This window comes from Anomaloglossus baeobatrachus, chromosome 6, assembly GCF_048569485.1.
Source record: "Anomaloglossus baeobatrachus isolate aAnoBae1 chromosome 6, aAnoBae1.hap1, whole genome shotgun sequence".
In the NCBI taxonomy this organism is placed as follows: Eukaryota; Metazoa; Chordata; class Amphibia; order Anura; family Aromobatidae; genus Anomaloglossus; species Anomaloglossus baeobatrachus.
Genome location: NC_134358.1, coordinates 489,662,565 through 489,680,664, shown reverse-complemented (window position 1 = coordinate 489,680,664; position 18,100 = coordinate 489,662,565). Strand labels below are relative to the sequence as shown.

General features: G+C 48.6%; 1 protein-coding gene across 1 annotated transcript in view; it reads right to left on the bottom strand.

Annotated features, from left to right (window-relative positions):
• The window catches only part of DLEC1 (DLEC1 cilia and flagella associated protein), a 195,339-nt gene extending 177,887 nt beyond the window's left edge, over positions 1-17,452 (bottom strand). The window contains exons 1-3 of the mRNA XM_075315397.1: positions 17,376-17,452; positions 11,537-11,652; positions 1,339-1,479 (exon numbers count right to left, since the gene is read on the bottom strand). Of these exons, the coding sequence (XP_075171512.1) occupies positions 1,339-1,479; positions 11,537-11,623 (228 nt within the window). The 5' untranslated portion in view covers positions 11,624-11,652; positions 17,376-17,452. The remainder of the gene's footprint in view (positions 1-1,338; positions 1,480-11,536; positions 11,653-17,375) is intronic.
• Between the last annotated feature and the right edge of the window lie 648 nt (positions 17,453-18,100).

Below are 18,100 nucleotides of genomic sequence, written 5' to 3'. Positions count from 1 at the left end.
GAGCAGGGGGGTCTACATGAGCTGAGGGGCCCACTAGTGACCTAGGCTCCGGCTGAGCAAGCGAAACAGGGGCCGAGCATTGCTCACAGTGAGGGTAGGTGGAACCCGCAGGTAACAGCCCCACAAGAGGTACAGGCCGCAAAAAAACCCTGTGCCTTAGCATCTTTGCTCCTTGTGGACGACATGCTGTTGTCTCCTAGGAGAGTGATCACTGAGGGTATATGGGAAAGGGTATACAGCCCGACCGAACAGAAATATCTATAAAGAATATGCATCTATTCCGGCACCCTATGGGGGACCAGCACCGGGTGACCGGTGTGGCTTACCGACCGCTAAAAAGCGGAGTGTGTGTCCTCCAGATTCCCTGCCTTAGGTCTCCCAGAGCTGCAGAGCTCTTCCTTGATAATCCTCCACCGGCAGAATGCCAAAAACATGGCTGCCGGGGCTCTCAGGGGAGGAGTGGAGCCGTGGGCGGTGTTAGAAAAAGTGCGGGAATCTGGGGTCCCCACAGTGATCAGTGAGGGGGGAGGAAACATACAGGATGCTCCGGCCCTCACATCCGACGTCAGGTCGGCAGTCCCGCCCTTACCCCTGACAGGCAGGCCCGGGGGCGGGATTTTTGCTACTAGGCCGCAATGAAGCCGGGGACTAAATTTAAGACCGCGGCCGACAAGCAGGCGCGGTCGGCGCGGAAGTCCGCCGGTCTTCACAAAACAGCAGCTGCTGCAGCGTCCGGGAGAAAGGCGCTCCATGCACAGTCCCCATAGGGACACAGAGTACCTTATAGATGCAGGGCCCGGTCCCTGAGGATGAATAGACTCCTGTCCGGCAGATTCCCACAGGGGCTGCGGAGGGAGCCCGGTCCCAGTGAATGGATGACCGGTCAGGATCCCACTTCTCCCAGAGCCGCTAAGGGATGGTGAAGGAGACGGCATGAGGCGCCGGCCTTTGTACCCGCAATGGGTACCTCAACCTTAACAACACCGCCGACATAGTGGGGTGAGAAGGGAACATGCCGGGAGCCCTGTGGGGGCCCTCTTTTCTTCCAACCGACATAACTAATATGAGAATGCATGAGTGGATGTGTGCCTCCTTCCACACAAAGCATAAAACTGAGGAGCCCGTGATGCACGGGAGGGTGTATAGGCAGAGGGGAGGGGTTACACTTTTTAAAGTGTAATACTTTGTGTGGCCTCCGGAGGCAGAAGCTATACACCCAATTGTCTGGGTCTCCCAATGGAGCGACACAGAAAATGTGCTTAGCTTATACTCAATTTGGGGTGACAACAAATATGGCACGTCTGAACAGAAACATAATGTTCTGTCAACAGCAATTACCTGCTTGAGTTCCTCTACAAATTTTTGATGGTAAGGGTTGTCACCTCCTTTTGAGCGGATCAGGTTAGTTCCTATGTCCTTACCAATAACCTCGCCAGTATATTCATTTTTGAAGAGACTTGTTAATAAATGAGAGATATCCTATGAAGGAAAGAAAAAAATATTAATAAACCTAACAAGGAATCATGAAAATATCTGTAGATTTCTAAAAGTCTAATGTTTAATTAGCCAAACAACTGTCTGCTTTCCATGAAGAACCACAAACTCTGGGTATGTTCCAATTCTCATCACCAGTCTAACTAAGGTAGGACTATTGAAGAATGTGCCAGCAAGCCACATTAGCTCAAACAGGGTATTTAGACACAGACGTACTGTAACAAAATTATTTACCCATAGTGAAATAAGGCTGCTTTCACACATCCGTTTTTTGCAGTGCGGCTCACTCCGGCTCAAAAACCTATGCAACGGATGCGGTGAAAAAACGGATCCGGATCCGTTGCATAAGTTTTTCCATGTGGCCCGTCCGTTTTTTGACAGATGCGGCTTGATACTGAGCATGCGCAGTGTAAAGAAGGGAATTTTGTTTACTTACCGTAAATTCCTTTTCTTCTAGCTCCAATTGGGAGACCCAGACAGTGGGTGTATAGCTACTGCCTCTGGAGGCCGCACAAAGAACTACACTTAAAAGTGTAAGGCCCCTCCCCTTCTGGCTATACACCCTCCCGTAGGAGTACGGATTCCTCAGTTTTAGTACCAAAGCAAGAAGGAGGAAAGCCAATAACAGTTTCAAAAACAAATTCAATCCGATAACAAGATCGGAGAACTTAAGAAACAACATGAACAACATGTGCACCCGAAAAACGAAACCCTAAGAACAAATAGGGCGGGTGCTGGGTCTCCCAATTGGAGCTAGAAGAAAAGGAATTTACGGTAAGTAAACAAAATTCCCTTCTTCTTTTTCGCTCCTAATTGGGAGACCCAGACAGTGGGACGTCCAAAAGCAGTCCCTGGGTGGGTAAAAAGATACCACATGAACGGGCTGTCAGACAGCCTCTTCCTACAGGTGGGCCACCGCCGCCTGAAGGACCTGTCTACCTAGGCTGGCATCTGCCGAAGCGTAGGTATGCACTTGATAGTGTTTGGTAAACGTGTGCAGACTCGACCAGGTAGCCGCCTGGCACACTTGCTGAGCCGTAGCCTGATGCCGCAATGCCCAGGACGCACCCACGGCTCTGGTAGAATGGGCCTTCAGTCCAGATGGAATCGGAAGCCCAGCAGAACGGTATGTGTGAAGAATTGGTTCCTTGATCCACCGCGCCAGGGTGGATTTGGAAGCTTGCGATCCCTTATGCTGACCAGCGACTAGGACAAAGAGCGCATCAGAACGGCGTAGAGACGCCGTGCGAGAAATGTAAATCCTGAGTGCTCTCACCAGGTCCAACAGATGTAAACCCTTTTCAAATTGGTGAACTGGATGCGGACACAAAGATGGCAAAGTGATATCCTGATTGAGATGAAAGGAAGAAACCACCTTGGGAGAAAACTCTGGAATTGGACGCAGTACTACCTTGTCTTGGTGAAACACCAGGAAGGGAGATTTGCAAGATAACGCCGCTAGCTCGGACACTCTTCGAAGAGACGTGACCGCCACAAGAAAAACTACCTTTTGTGAAAGCCGAGAAAGGGAAACCTCTTTCAAAGGCTCGAAAGGCGGCTTCTGGAGAGCAATGAGAACCTTGTTCAGATCCCAGGGTTCCAATGGCCGTCTGTAAGGAGGAACGATATGACAAACTCCTTGGAGAAACGTGCGTACTTTAGAAAGCCGTGCCAAGCGCTTCTGAAAGAATACGGATAGCGCGGAGACTTGACCCTTAAGAGAGCTAAGCGACAAACCTTTTTCCAACCCAGACTGCAGGAAGGAAAGAAAAATTGGCAATGCAAATGGCCAGGGAGAAAACCCTTGAGCCAAGCACCACGCTAAGAATATCTTCCACGTCCTGTGATAGATCTTAGCTGAGGATGGTTTTCTAGCCTGTCTCATTGTGGCAACAACTTCATGAGATAAACCTGAGGCCGCTAGGATCCAGGACTCAATGGCCACACAGTCAGGTTCAGGGCCGCAGAATTCAGATGGAAAAACGGCCCTTGAGACAGCAAATCTGGACGGTCTGGTAGTGTCCACGGTTGGCCTACCGTGAGATGCCACAGATCCGGGTACCACGACCTTCTTGGCCAATCTGGAGCGACGAGTATGGCTCGATGGCAGTCGGACCTGATTTTCCGGAGAACTCTGGGTAACAATGCTAGAGGTGGGAACACATAGGGGAGTCGGAATTGCGACCAATCCTGAACCAAGGCGTCTGCCGCCAGTGCTCGGTGATCGTGAGACCGTGCCATGAAAACTGGGACCTTGTTGTTGTGCCGTGACGCCATCAGATCGACGTCCGGCGTCCCCCAGCGGCAACAGATCTGCTGAAACACGTCCGGGTGAAGGGACCATTCTCCTGCGTCCATGCCCTGGCGACTGAGAAAGTCTGCTTCCCAGTTTTCCACGCCTGGGATGTGAACTGCGGATATGGTGGACGCTCTGCTTTCCACCCACGTCAAAATCCGCTGGACTTCTTGAAAAGCTTGGCGACTGCGTGTTCCCCCTTGGTGGTTGATGTACGCCACCGCCGTGGAATTGTCCGACTGAATCCGAATCTGCTTGCCTTCCAGCCATTGTTGGAAGGCCCGCAGGGCAAGATAGATTGCTCTGATTTCCAGAACATTGATCTGCAGGGTGGACTCTTCCTGAGTCCACGTCCCCTGAGCCCTGTGGTGGAGAAACACCGCTCCCCACCCTGATAGGCTCGCATCCGTCGTGACCACTGCCCAGGACGGGGGAAGGAACGACTTTCCCTGTGACAATGAGGTGGGGAGAAGCCACCAACGCAGAGAGTCCTTGGCAGTCTGAGAGAGGGAGACAGTCCTGTCGAGGGACGTCGATTTCCCATCCCATTGGCGTAGAATGTCCCATTGTAGAGGGCGCAGATGAAACTGCGCGAACGGGACTGCCTCCATTGCTGCTACCATCTTTCCTAGGAAATGCATGAGGCGCCTCAGTGAGTGCGACTGGCTCTGAAGGAGAGATTGCACTCCAGTCCGTAGCGAGCACTGCTTGTCCAGTGGAAGCTTCACTATCGCTGAGAGAGTATGAAACTCCATGCCAAGATAAGTCAGAGATTGGGTCGGGGTTAGATGAGACTTTGGAAAGTTGATAATCCACCCGAAACTCTGGAGAGTGTCTAGTGCCACCTTCAGACTGTGCTGGCATGCCTCTTGAGAGGGTGCCTTTATAAGCAGGTCGTCTAGATACGGGATGACCGAGTGACCCTGCGAGTGCAGAACAGCTACTACTGCTGCCATGACTTTGGTGAAGACCCGGGGGGCTGTTGCCAGACCGAAAGGTAACGCTACGAACTGCAGGTGTTCGTCGTGTATGACGAAGCGTAGGAAACGCTGATGCTCTGGTGCAATCGGCACGTGGAGATACGCATCTTTGATATCTATTGATGCTAGAAAATCTCCTTGAGACATTGAGGCTATGACGGAGCGTAGGGATTCCATCCGGAACCTCCTGACTTTTACGTGTCTGTTGAGCAACTTTAGATCCAGGACGGGTCGATACGATCCGTCCTTTTTTGGGACCACAAACAGATTGGAGTAAAAACCGTGACCTTGTTCCTGAAGAGGGACGGAGGTCACCACTCCTTCCGCCTTTAGAGCGGCCACCGCCTGCAACAGAGCATCGGCTCGGTCTGGTGGCGGAGAAGTTCTGAAGAAACGAGTTGGCGGACGAGAACTGAACTCTATCCTGTACCCGTGAGACAGAATATCCCTCACCCAACGGTCTTTGACGCGTGACAGCCAAATGTCGCCAAAGTGGGAAAGCCTCCCACCGACCGCGGGTGTGGGAATCGGAGACTGCAAGTCAGGAGGACGCCGTCTTGGCAACGGTTCCTCCGGCTGTCCTTTTTGGGCGTGACTGAGACCTCCAAGAATCTGAGCGTCTCTGGTCTTTTTGAGTCTTTTTTGACGAGGCGAATTGGGACCTGCCCGGTCCTCGAAAGGACCGATAACCAGACTGACCCTTCCTCTGTTGGGGTTTGTTTTGTCTGTGTTGCGGTAAGGATGAGTCCTTACCCTTGGAGTGTTTGATGATTTCATCCAAACGCTCTCCAAACAATCGGTCACGAGAAAAAGGCAAATTGGTTAAGCACTTCTTGGAATGAGAATCTGCTTTCCAATGTCTCAACCACAGGGCCCTACGCAAAACAACGGAGTTGGCTGACGCCACTGCCGTGCGGCTTGTAGCGTCAAGAACAGCATTAATCGCGTACGACGCGAATGCCGCCATTTGCGAGGTCAATGGTGCTACCTGCGGGGCAAATGCACGTGTGACTGAGTCGACTTGCGCAAGCCCGGCTGAGATAGCTTGGAGTGCCCATACGGCCGCAAAAGATGGCGCTAATGACGCTCCAATCGCTTCATAGATGGATTTCAGCCAGAGCTCCATCTGCCTGTCAGTGGCATCTTTAAGTGCCGCTCCATCTTCAACTGCAACCAAGGATCTAGCTGCAAGCCTGGAAATTGGAGGATCCACTTTTGGACACTGGGTCCAACCCTTGACCACCTCAGGGGGAAAAGGATAGCGTGTATCTTTAAGCCGTTTAGAAAAACGCCTTTCAGGATAAGCGTGGGGTTTCTGGATTGCGTCTCTAAAGTCAGCGTGGTCCAGAAAAGTGCTTAATGTACGCTTAGGGTATCTGAAATGGATTCTCTCGTGCTGCGAAGCTGACTCCTCTACAAGAGGAGCTGGTGGGGAAATATTTAACATCTTATTGATGTTAAATATAAGATCATTAACTATGGCGTCACCATCTGGTGTATCTAGATTGAGAGCGGTCCCAGGATCAGAATCCTGATCAGTTACGTCCGCCTCATCACCCATAGATTCATCTCGCTGGGATCCTGACCATTGAGATGAATGTGAAGGCCCGTCATAGCGAGCCCGCTTAGGCTGCCCGGGGCCATCGTCCGAGTCAGAGTCTTCACCCTGAGGTGTATGTGCCCGTCCCGGAGCTTGGAGGTAACTCAGCTGAGGGGGACCAGGGGGCAATGATTGCACAGTGTCCGTGGCCTGAAGTACAGGCCTAGCTCGCAATGTGTCAAGAATTTGTGACATAGTGAGAGACATTCTGTCAGCAAAAGCTGCAAACTCAGTTCCTGTCACCTGGACAGCATTCACAGGTGGTACACCCTGGGTCACGTCCAGCAGAGGTCCCGACTGTGCAAGCGCCGCAGGGGCCGAGCACTGCACACAATGGGGGTCCGTGGAGCCTGCCGGTAGAAAAGTCCCACATGCGGTGCAGGAAGCATATAATGTCTGTGCCTTGGCACCCTTGCGTTTTACGGACGACATGCTGCTGGCTCTCTGCAATGTGAGAGAGTCTATAGCCAAAGGGCGACCAGCGCTATGCAATACAAAGTATTTGTAGAAACAAAATACTAAGAATACTACTGGCACAAGAGGGGGTGAGCCCTGAGGGCTGCTTACCGCCCGCTGAATAGCGGGTAAGAGGCGCAGAATTCCTTGTCTGGGTCTCCCCGGCTCCCCTCTGCAGCTCAGCGTGTCAGCAGGAATGGCTGCCGGCGTCTGTGGAGAGGGGCGGTCCGTGGGAGTTCCTAAACAAAAGTGCGGGAAACAGTGTCCCCTCTGTGCCGATTGTGAGGGCTGGAGTATGTAAAAAACGACTCCAGCCCTCGGCGCTGATGCACTGACCAGCGTCCCGCCCCTCTCCTGACTGGCAGGTCTGGGGGCGGGAACGAACGGAAGCAGGCCGCAAAAGCCGGGGACTCGAGTTATCAGCGCGGCCGCCGTAAAAGCGCGGCCCGCGCTGAAGTCCCCGGCGCACCACAAGTGCCAGCCGCGCCGCAGTCCCAGCGGCCGGCGCGACCGATTCCCAGAAGTGTGCCTGCTTCAGCGAAGCTGAATGAGGCCATGGCACAAGCGCCGCAGCGCTGATGTCCCCGGCGCACTACAACACCCAGCATGCTGCGGTGTGAGCGCCAAATGCACGGGGACACAGAGTACCTTGAGGAAGCAGGGCCATGTCCCTGATGTACTCCGCTCCATCCAGCATCTTCTCCAGGGGCTGTAGATGGAGCACGGTCTCAGTGCCTGGAGACCAGTAAATCCCACTTCACCCAGAGCCCTGTAAAAAGGGATGGGGAAGGAATCAGCATGTGGGCTCCTGCCGCCGTACCCGCAATGGGTACCTCAACCTTACAAACACCTCCGACATACAGTGGGGTGAGAAGGGAGCATGCTGGGAGCCCTGTATGGGCCCTCTTTTCTTCCATCCGACATAGTCAGCAGCTGCTGCTGACTAAAAACAATGGAGCTATGCGTGCGTGTCTGACCTCCTGCGCACAAAGCTAAAACTGAGGAATCCGTACTCCTACGGGAGGGTGTATAGCCAGAAGGGGAGGGGCCTTACACTTTTAAGTGTAGTTCTTTGTGCGGCCTCCAGAGGCAGTAGCTATACACCCACTGTCTGGGTCTCCCAATTAGGAGCGAAAAAGAAAAACTGCTTCCGGCGGCCGGATGCGGTTTTTGCCGCAGGACGCCGCATCTGGCGTCCATAGGCTTGCATTGTAAATCGCGCTGCATCGTGCCGAATCCGGCACTTTGCAGGAAAAACGCAACCGTTTTTTTTTTGCTGCCGGTTGCGTTTTTCCTGCATAGACTTTAATTAGTGCCGCATTGTGCCGCATGGCCTTGCGTTCGGTCCGGTTTTTGCCGCATGCGGCAGATTTAGCCGATGCGGCGGCTGGATGGAACGTTGCCTGGCACGTTTTTTTGTGCGGCAAAAAAAAAAACGCATCGCGCCGCATCCTGCCGATGCGGCGCTTTTCCCAATGCATCCCTATGGATGCCGGATGCGGCGCGATGCGGCAAAAACCGCATCCGGCCGCCGCATGCGGTTTTTGCCACTGCGCATGCTCAGGAGCATGCCGCAAGTGGCAAAAACCGGATGGGCCGCATGTAAAAAACTTATGCAAAGGATGCGGTGTTTTCACCGCATCCGTTGCATAGGTTTCACAGCCGGATTGAGCCGCACGGCTCAAACCAGATGTGTGAAAGCAGCCTTACAGAGCACCAACTCAGGATAGCAGGGGATTTCAGCAGTCTGACCCCCAGCAATTAGTAAGTTCACCCCTTGGGATAACTTAATACTTAGGAAGAATCCCTTCAAGGAGCCAATCAGCTTGCATATCAACTTTAACATGCAGTGTACAGTGTAGACTTGAACCTTTAAAAAGGAGGAGGAACAACTCACTAATACTTGGCCTTTATTCCATGAAACAACTTGCCTTCTCACTTTACCTCCAAGTCCCACCAACAGATTTTCTTACTGCACTCAATTCCACAACCTACACTGATCCAGAAATGGTTCTCAAAGTCTCACAATGTCAGCTCACGGATTTACTTTCCTGCTACATCAATCAGGACTACGTGCAAATCCACCTGGGACCCTTGATCTCCCAGTCCCAGTGTTTATATATGGAGAAAAAATTCCCCTATGGATTTGACTGCATGTGTAATTTGGAACTAAATCTGCATGTACCACAAATTGCGCAGTGAATTTGAAGCTACTGCATTACAAAGTATTGGATAGCTGAAATCGACTATGAAAATCTGCCCAAGAATGAGGATGATATGGATCTGAGAATTTGCAGAATGTTCTGATTGTCATCACCTTATGTGATTTGGGTTTTGAACACTACATTTACTTGTACTGTACTGTAAATTCGTGCAGATTTTTTGTGTGGAAAATCGAGAGCAAATTCTGAAATAGTCTTACTCTTCTTACACTGGGCTCTGCTCCCTTTGTTTGTGCTCCATGTCGGGCTTTGCAATTGGTCCGGGGTGCTTCCAGGTGATTTTCTACCTAGGCATATATAAAGCTACTCGTGTCTTGGAATTAAGACTTCAGTGTTCCTTAGCCTGTGTTTGTCTGTGCATGAAACGTGTCTGCGGTCTTCAGGACGTCTCCTGGCTGCTTGTGGCTTCCAGTTCTTCGGCTACCTGTGTGCCTGCTGTTTTCAGTAACTTTGCAACCTGTCTGCAGTCTCCAACACGTCTCCTGGCTGCCTGCAATTTCTAGTTCCTCAGTTATTTGTTTGCCTGTTGATATCAGTACATCTGCATCCGGTCTTCAGACATCTCCTGCTTCAGTGCGACTGTCATTACCTCTGCAACCTGTCTGCGGTCTCCAGTATGTCACCTAGCTGCTTGCGATTTCAAGTTCCTAAGCTGTCTGTTGGCCTACAGTTTCCAGTATCTCACCTACCTGTACAGTATCTAAGATGACGGAGGAGGCAGCAGGGGAGCACATGGGAGAACATGGAGGTGAGTATGTCAGCGTTCCTGCTGAAGGGGAGAGGCAGGACTGTGCAGGGATGCTGGCAATACACCTTTTTGAAACTTCTCCAGGCTTACCAGCATTTTAGCACAATGATACTCACCACAAAAATCATCAACATTTCAGTATGAGGCTTTTCAAGCAAAACTAGGTCTATTTGATTAGAAACACACCTGACCCAATCAGTTTCTGTACATACTAAGGTTCCTAGCTGCACCGAAATGCGTTTTAAAATTCATTGGCACCAATAAAACAGTATTTGGACACATCATTACCCTGGTCTCTGGGAGCACTTCACAGAATTCCATTTCATCTGCTACAGTACCCAACTGCGGAGGTCCAAGAGAGGATTCATACCGCAGCTTTCTCATGTGTAACACCCATACTGGTATCAGGTATTTAAGGTACCTTCCCTTAAGGAAGGTGCCTGAGCAACAAGTTCTATACATTGCTAGTTTTCAGGTCCTTTGTGCTGCTGTCATTATGCTGTATGCTGTTGCTAATTCATATCTGTGTTTCAATGCATTACAAGTCCGCTACTGCATCTATCCACGACAGTCGCCTACCATGATATCCGCGGCCGCTGTTGCAAGTATCTACAGCAGCCGCTGCTGCCACATCCATCCATCCCAGCTGAATCCACGACAATGGCTGCTGCTACTGTTTCTACAATGAGAGACTGTATTGTATCCATGGAGCCAGCTGCCGAGGTACTATTGATCCCCTGGGGATGCCCACCAGCGTGTGTGCCTATTGCCACCTCCAGCAAGAGCCGGAGGCCGATCCAGTTCGCTCCTCCAGGCCAGTGATCGGTACGTTCAGTCCAGTGGACTCACTAACCCCGTGCTCACCCTGTGAGCATAAAACCGTGGGAGCAGCATATCTGACCGGGAGATATCGAGCTGAGACGGACGAGAGTCTTACATACTCTTTGCATATCCCAATTGGTGAAGGAAATAATTAATTTAATTCATTTATATAGCGCTATTAATTCCACAGCGCTTTACATACATTGGCAATACTGTCCCCATTGGGGCTCACAATCTAGAATCCCTATCTGTATGTCTTTGGAGTGTGGGAGGAAAACGGAGTACCCGGAGGAAACCCATGCAAACACGGAGAGAACATACAAACTCCTTGCAGATAGTGTCCTTGGTGGGATTTGAACCCAGGACTCCAGCGCTGCAAGACTGCAGTGCTAACCACTGAGCCACCGTGCCGCCCAAGGCAATATAACTCATTTACACTGAACTACACTGTACTATGCTTAGATTGTCGGAAAGGAATAAAACAAGGACAACAGATAGGAAACCAGAAAGAAACAGAACCAACTGTGGCACATAGGAGAACAAAGCAAATCCCAAAAAATAGGCCTGCCGGATTGAATATCGAGGCAGGACAAACAACATGTCAACAACGCAATTTAAAGTGGACACATTGTTTTAATATAAGGTGGAATTTAAGTGTTTTCCCCTTAAACATAGGTATAATGGTCACATTCCTGCAGGGTTGTTTTCCCCTGATAAAGCCTGTCAGGCTAATTGTGACTTCACTGGTGCAGAAAGCCTAAAATACATCGGGTATGTTCAGGTTAAAATGAAATCCATAAAGTCAGAGGGCAACAAAGACACTCAAAAGATCAATCAAAGCCCATAGAAAAAGTGCACACTTCCCTGGAAATGAGCCCGTATGGATGAATTTTATTCCATTCTCTTACAGCATCATACCTGGGTCTTTTCAGAAGAAGGCTTCGGCCGGTACATAGCAGGGTCTGGGGACAGGTTGACCCTTGGAAGAACATCATCTGTTGCCATTTTGTCTTTGTATTCAGGACCTGAAATAACTACAAACAAAACAAATCTGTTTTATCAAGATTATTATAATTTTATTATTGATTGCTTTTTGTGATTTAATATAAGGGAATCTGTCTGCAGGTTTTTGCTATATAATCTAAAGACAGTAGGAGATAGTGGCTAAAATACTGAATTCATGTGTCACTTATCAGGCTGTGTGCTGCTGCTTTAGTTACACTGAATATTTTATCACTAGGTCATTATTATTGCTGTAACTAGTGGTCTCATGCCCAGTCGTCCGACCAGGCTCCTTCAGTAGACAGTAGACAATATAAATAGAAAGCTGTGGTTTGGATGGGATTAGCTTTCTGAGCTCTGCTACATGCTACATCTAAGAACTTTGATTGTTGTCAGAACTGCTGCACTAAGGGGTACTTTACACGTTGCGACATCGCTAGCATCGGCTAGCGATGCCGAGCGCGATAGTACCCGCCCCCGTCGCACATGCAATATGTGGTGATTGCTGCCGTAGTGAACATTATCGCTATGGCAGCATCACACGCACATACCTGGTCGGCGACGTCGCTGTGACTGCCGAACAATCCCTCCTTCAAGGGGGAGGTGCGTTCGGCGTCACAGCGACGTCACCGCGACGTCACTAATCGGCCGGCCAATAGAAGCGGAGGGGCGGAGATGAGCGGGACATAACATCCCGCCCATCTTCTTCCTTCCGAATTGCCGTCGGGACGCAGGTAAGGTGATGTTTGTCGCTCCTGCGGGTTTACACACAGCGATGTGTGCTGCCGCAGGAGCGACAAACAACATCGTACCTGCGGTCAACCCGACATTATGAAAATGACCGACGCTACACAGATCACCGATTTTCGATGCTTTTGCGATCGTTTATCGGCGCATCTAGGATTTACACGTTGCAATGTCGTTACCGGCGCCGGATATGCGTCACTAACGACGTGACCCCGACGATATTTCGGAAGTGATGTCGCAACGTGTAAAGCACCCCTAAGTGATACATTGTTGGAATCAGGATCTCTTTTCCTACATTATGCTGCTCTAAGATGAGGAGGCAAAAACCTGGTGACAGATTCCCTTTAAAGATTTTATCATATAGGTCAGAGGTCCCCAACTCCAGTCCTCAAGGCCCACCAACAGTGCATGTTTTTGGGATTTCCTTAGTATTGCACAGGTGTTAATGTAATTACCTGCCCAGGTGCTGGTTCCAACAGCAGTGCAATGCTAAGGAAATCTTGAAAACATGCACTGTTGGTGGCCTTGAGGACTGGAGTTGGGGAACCCTGATATAGGTCATCAATATGAGATCGATGGAACTCCAATACCCGGCATACCCATTGATCAGCTGACATCTACTCTGGCAACTGCTAGACATAGGTGACATACGGAGAGGAATCCCCTACCACCGGCGTTTTCCCACAACATCACACAGTCCCCAAAATACCACCACAGTCATTCCCCCAGTTTCGCACACACCCCAAACTCCCACCGCAGGCATCCTCACAGCATTATAGACCACCAGAATCCCACTGCAGGCATCCCCCAGCATTGTACACCCTGCAAATCATACTGTATGTATACCTTCAGCATTATACACTTCAAATATCCCATCATAGGTATACTCTAGCATTACACACACCCCAAAAGTCCACCGCAGGCATCCCCCAGAATCGCACACCCCTAAAATCTCATCGAAAGCGTCCCCAAAATGCCACCACAGGCATCATAAACCCTCCAAATTCCACCACAGCATTATAGACCCACAAAATCCCACCACAGGCATCCCCCAGCCTGAAATCCCAAGACAGGTATCCCTACAACATCGAATCCCCCAAACTTTCACCACAGGAGTCCTGCCAGCATTGTATACCCCAAAATCCCAAGAGACATCTCTATAGGATTGCATATTCTTCCTCCACAGTATTATAGACCCTTAAAATCACACCATGGGCATTACTGCTGCATTGTACACCCCAAAACCCAAAGGCATCCCCTTGTATTATAGCCCCCCAAATCCCACAACAGGCATTACCCCTGCATTATATACCTCCAGATCCTAATACAGATCCCCTTTGCCCTTTTTGACCTGCAGCTTCTCCTATATGAAGTAAATGAGGGCTACAGATGGGGAGTGGGCATCAAATCTCTCCATTGTTTTAGGAGATATGCCAACAACCTCATAGAATATAATATTCCAGTGTGATTTCAATGAAGAACCCTAATAGCACACGTATGACAAACACTGAAGTGTAAATTAATTTGTGGTCATTCTTATCATCATTGTTGCATCTGTTTTTTCTGTATGGAAAAAAAATCCCAAGCTTCTCCTACTCATTATTCTGATAAAAAACAGGCTGCACCAGGGTGAATCATAGACGGCATTTGAGCGCTGTTTTTTTTCTTAAGGAACCAATAACTTCCATTATATGCATAAAAAAAACAACAAAAAAACATGTTCATGTCTTGTAGAAGACTTAGGTCCCAGATTCAGTGTGAGTGACATGCTCCTGATTCATGAAGAGGCATAAGCCCAGGGGAGTAAAGATCGTGTTCACAGAGATCACACTCGCAATCGGGCCCATGCTGGGGTGAAGCTCGTTGACCCCAATGCCTACTTCTTCTGGATGTGCGTCCGAGGGTGCACATTTAGCGAAAGTCTAATGGGGCCCAGAGACCTGCTAGGTCCCTGCACAGCAATACAAGATGCTGGCCAATCAGAGTTGGCAGCTAATGTTGGCATGCCCATGCCGGGGGCGCATGTCAGTGACTTCATGTGCCATGGCATGCACGCTAATGTAATATGCCGGCTCCTGCACCGGCTGTAGGACAGGATGCTACAAGGTGGGGAAACGGAGGCAGGTGAATAGAATTGTGTTTTTTGTTTGTTTTTTTTATGTAGAGGAAGAACATATATACCAGGATTTGAAACATATATACCAGGATGGGGCCAAGGATGGGGGATATATATACCAGGATGGGAGTCATATATACCATGGGCCCAAGATGGGGGTCATATATACCAGGATGGCGACATATATATCAAAATGGGTGACATATATACTGGAAGGTATCCAGGATGAAGAATATTAGTACAGGATGGGGGTCATTACTCCGTTTGCACCACTTCCCAAGTCTTTCTTCAGTGACTGGAGTAAGGTTTGTGGCATATTGAACGCCATTGCTTGTCATGAATTTGACGAGTGTCAGTCGCTTCACCCCGGCCCCTCCCCAGCTCTACCAACTTTGTTGGAGATTGGTGAAAACGATGTGAGAAAACTAAAACGTTCTTTAAATTGCACCAAAACTTTGTGACTTTTCAAAGCTTTTTATCCCAAAATTTGAGCGTTAGGCTATGTCCGCACGTTGCGTCGGAGTACCTGCAGTTTATTCTGCACGTTTTCCTTCCCTTGGTTTTTGACCAAATGGCTTTTGTCCATTTTTTAGGCTATGTCCGCACGTTGCGTCGGAGTACCTGCAGTTTATTCTGCACGTTTTCCTTCCCTTGGTTTTTGACCAAATGGCTTTTGTCCATTTTTTAGGCTATGTCCGCACGTTGCGTCGGAGTACCTGCAGTTTATTCTGCACGTTTTCCTTCCCTTGGTTTTTGACCAAATGGCTTTTGTCCATTTTTTAGGCTATGTCCGCACGTTGCGTCGGAGTACCTGCAGTTTATTCTGCACGTTTTCCTTCCCTTGGTTTTTGACCAAATGGCTTTTGTCCATTTTTTAGCGCTAAAAACGCATGCGTTTTTACCGCGTTTTTAGTGCGTTTTTAGCGCTTTTTACCTGCGTTTTCACATGCGTTTCTGCAGATGCGTTTTTGAGATCAAGACACTGAGAAATAAAGTTGAAATAGTCAAAAAGATTGAAAAAAGAGAAAAAAATTATAAAATTAACTTTTAATAAAATTAAATGGGAAATTATCAATTTTAATGTAATAATAGTGGTTATGCACATTTTTACAGAAAAATAGCTAAAGTTTATTATTTTTTTACATTTAAATTTTCGGTTATTGTGTGTGTGTGTAAAGGAACATTAGAACCCATTAATATTTCCCCAGAAAAGCATGCGTTTTTGGAGCCAAAAACGCAGTGAAAAAGCAGGTAAAAAGCATGAAAAACGCAGGAATTGTGATTTTGGTTGCTTTTTGCCATTTCTCATTGACTCCAATGTTAAGGAAACGCTGCAGAAATGGCAAAAACAACTGACATGCTGCTTCTTTTTCAGCATGGTGTTTGACCCAAAATATGCAAATTAAACGCTGCAGAAAAAAAAGCAAAGTGCAGACAGGAATTCTGCTTTTCCCATAGACTTTGCTGGAAAACAAAAACGCATGCGTTTTGGCACAAAAACGCTGCTGCCAAAAACGCTGCAGAAACGCGGTAAAAAACGCAACGTGCGAACATAGCCTAAAAGCTTTAATCAATTGGACCCTGAGTGTCCACAAAAACAGACGTCCATTTTTGATTAGAGGCACAAATCAAACCCACAAAAGGCAAGTCAACGGGTCCATGCAAAAAAAAGGATGTTAGCAAACAGATGCCACCCCCATCCAAGTGTCATCTGTGGAGCCTTTTTTACTATGTAACAGGTAGATAAAACTTATATTAGAAGAAGAAAAGATTGCTATAAGACAAGCATCCCCAAATAGGTGAAAATGGTCAATTTTATTTTTTTACATATTGAAAAACGAATGGAACAATGTTGGTAAAAACTGACACATGGACCAAAAATGGATGAAAATCAGATCCAGTATACTGATAAAATACAGTTATTGATTTATCACATTAAAAATGGATATCTTGTTAAGGCTGGTGCTCCTGGTCCTCTTCCTGTCTATTTGTCTGCAGGAGTGACATCATTACTCTACGTGACATTGGCGGTTAATCAATCACAGGCTGCAGCGGTGACATCATTACTCTACGTGACATTGGCGGTTAATCAATCACAGGCTGCATCGGTGACATCATTACTCTACATGACATTGGCGGTTAATCAATCACAGGCTGCAGCGGTGACATCATCACTCTACGTGACATTGGCGGTTAATCAATCACAGGCTGCATCGGTGACATCATTACTCTACGTGACATTGGCGGTTAATCAATCACAGGCTGCAGCGGTGACATCATTACGTGACATTGGCGGTTAATCAATCACAGGCTGCAGCGGTGACATCATTACGTGACATTGGCGGTTAATCAATCACAGGCTGCATCGGTGACATCATTACTCTACGTGACATTGGCGGTTAATCAATCACAGGCTGCAGCGGTGACATCATTACTCTACGTGACATTGGCCATTAATCAATCACAGGCTGCAGCGGTGACATCATGTCAGAAGGCTCAGCCAGTGATTGGCTGGCACAGTCACATGATATGCCCGATCCCGTCAGTCACCATGGAGGGTGGCGGGGGATTTAATAACTTTTTGGTGGGTATTTAATACTTATTTGTTTACTTTTTTATTATTTAGGCTGAAAAAAACAGAGCTTTGTTATGGTTCAGATTCTCCAGAATAAGGAAAGCAATGACTACAAGTGTTTACAATTGGATCTGCACCTAAATAAAGAAAAGCTGCAGCTTCTTCTAGCAGAGAAGTCTCCGGCCTCCGCTTTGCTGCATTGTCGCAATGTTAGATACACTATGCACTGCTGCACGTTGTCTTCTTCACAGCGTCACTTATTTTCCCCCACAGACTCCATTACACCCCAAACACCCCCCGGACGCCGCTGTACTCACAATAATAGATGGACTTGTTGGTGCGGAGGAATACACCGTCGCGTGTCTCAGCGTCCACTGGTTGCCATAGTTACACCGGGCGGAGTAATAGCACGAGAGATCCTGTATTTCCGGCTGATCTATTTCAGTCTTAGAAACCAGACGCCACCTAGTGGACGTTTGCTGTACGTGCGGGCAGGTTTTCAGGTCACCAGGTATTTATTTCATTTATTTTTTTTAAGTTAGATTTATATTTATTGGTTCATACATTGGTATTGTTACAGTATATCAAGTGATAATAATGAAAAAGTATAGTAATACCATGCAATCTAATAATATGATATGAAACGTGTGCCACCCCCGTGGAAGCAGCCGAGCTGCTCGAATCCGGGTTCGCTGTGGCTCGAGGGTCTCCGGACCCAGGGTCGTGCGGCAACTCAAATGAAGGGGGAGTATGCACTGGAAAATTTAGATATAGTTTGTGACGCCACCCGTGGTGTACGGTAATTTGGGGAGTACCGCCGCTGTCGTTGGGAGTACCCGGGGTCATGAAGTGGGGCAGCAAGTTGTCGTAGCCCTCCACGGGTAGGTGGATGCCCCGGGACTCGGTGAGGGGTGCCGTAGGATGCAGGGGTCACTCTCGTACTCACTCAGTTCATAAGCAGACACTGACAACCGGGTAAATCAATTCTCTGGATACCGCTGCCGCTGAGGGGAGCTCTTCCGGGTCCCGTCCCTAATAGTGT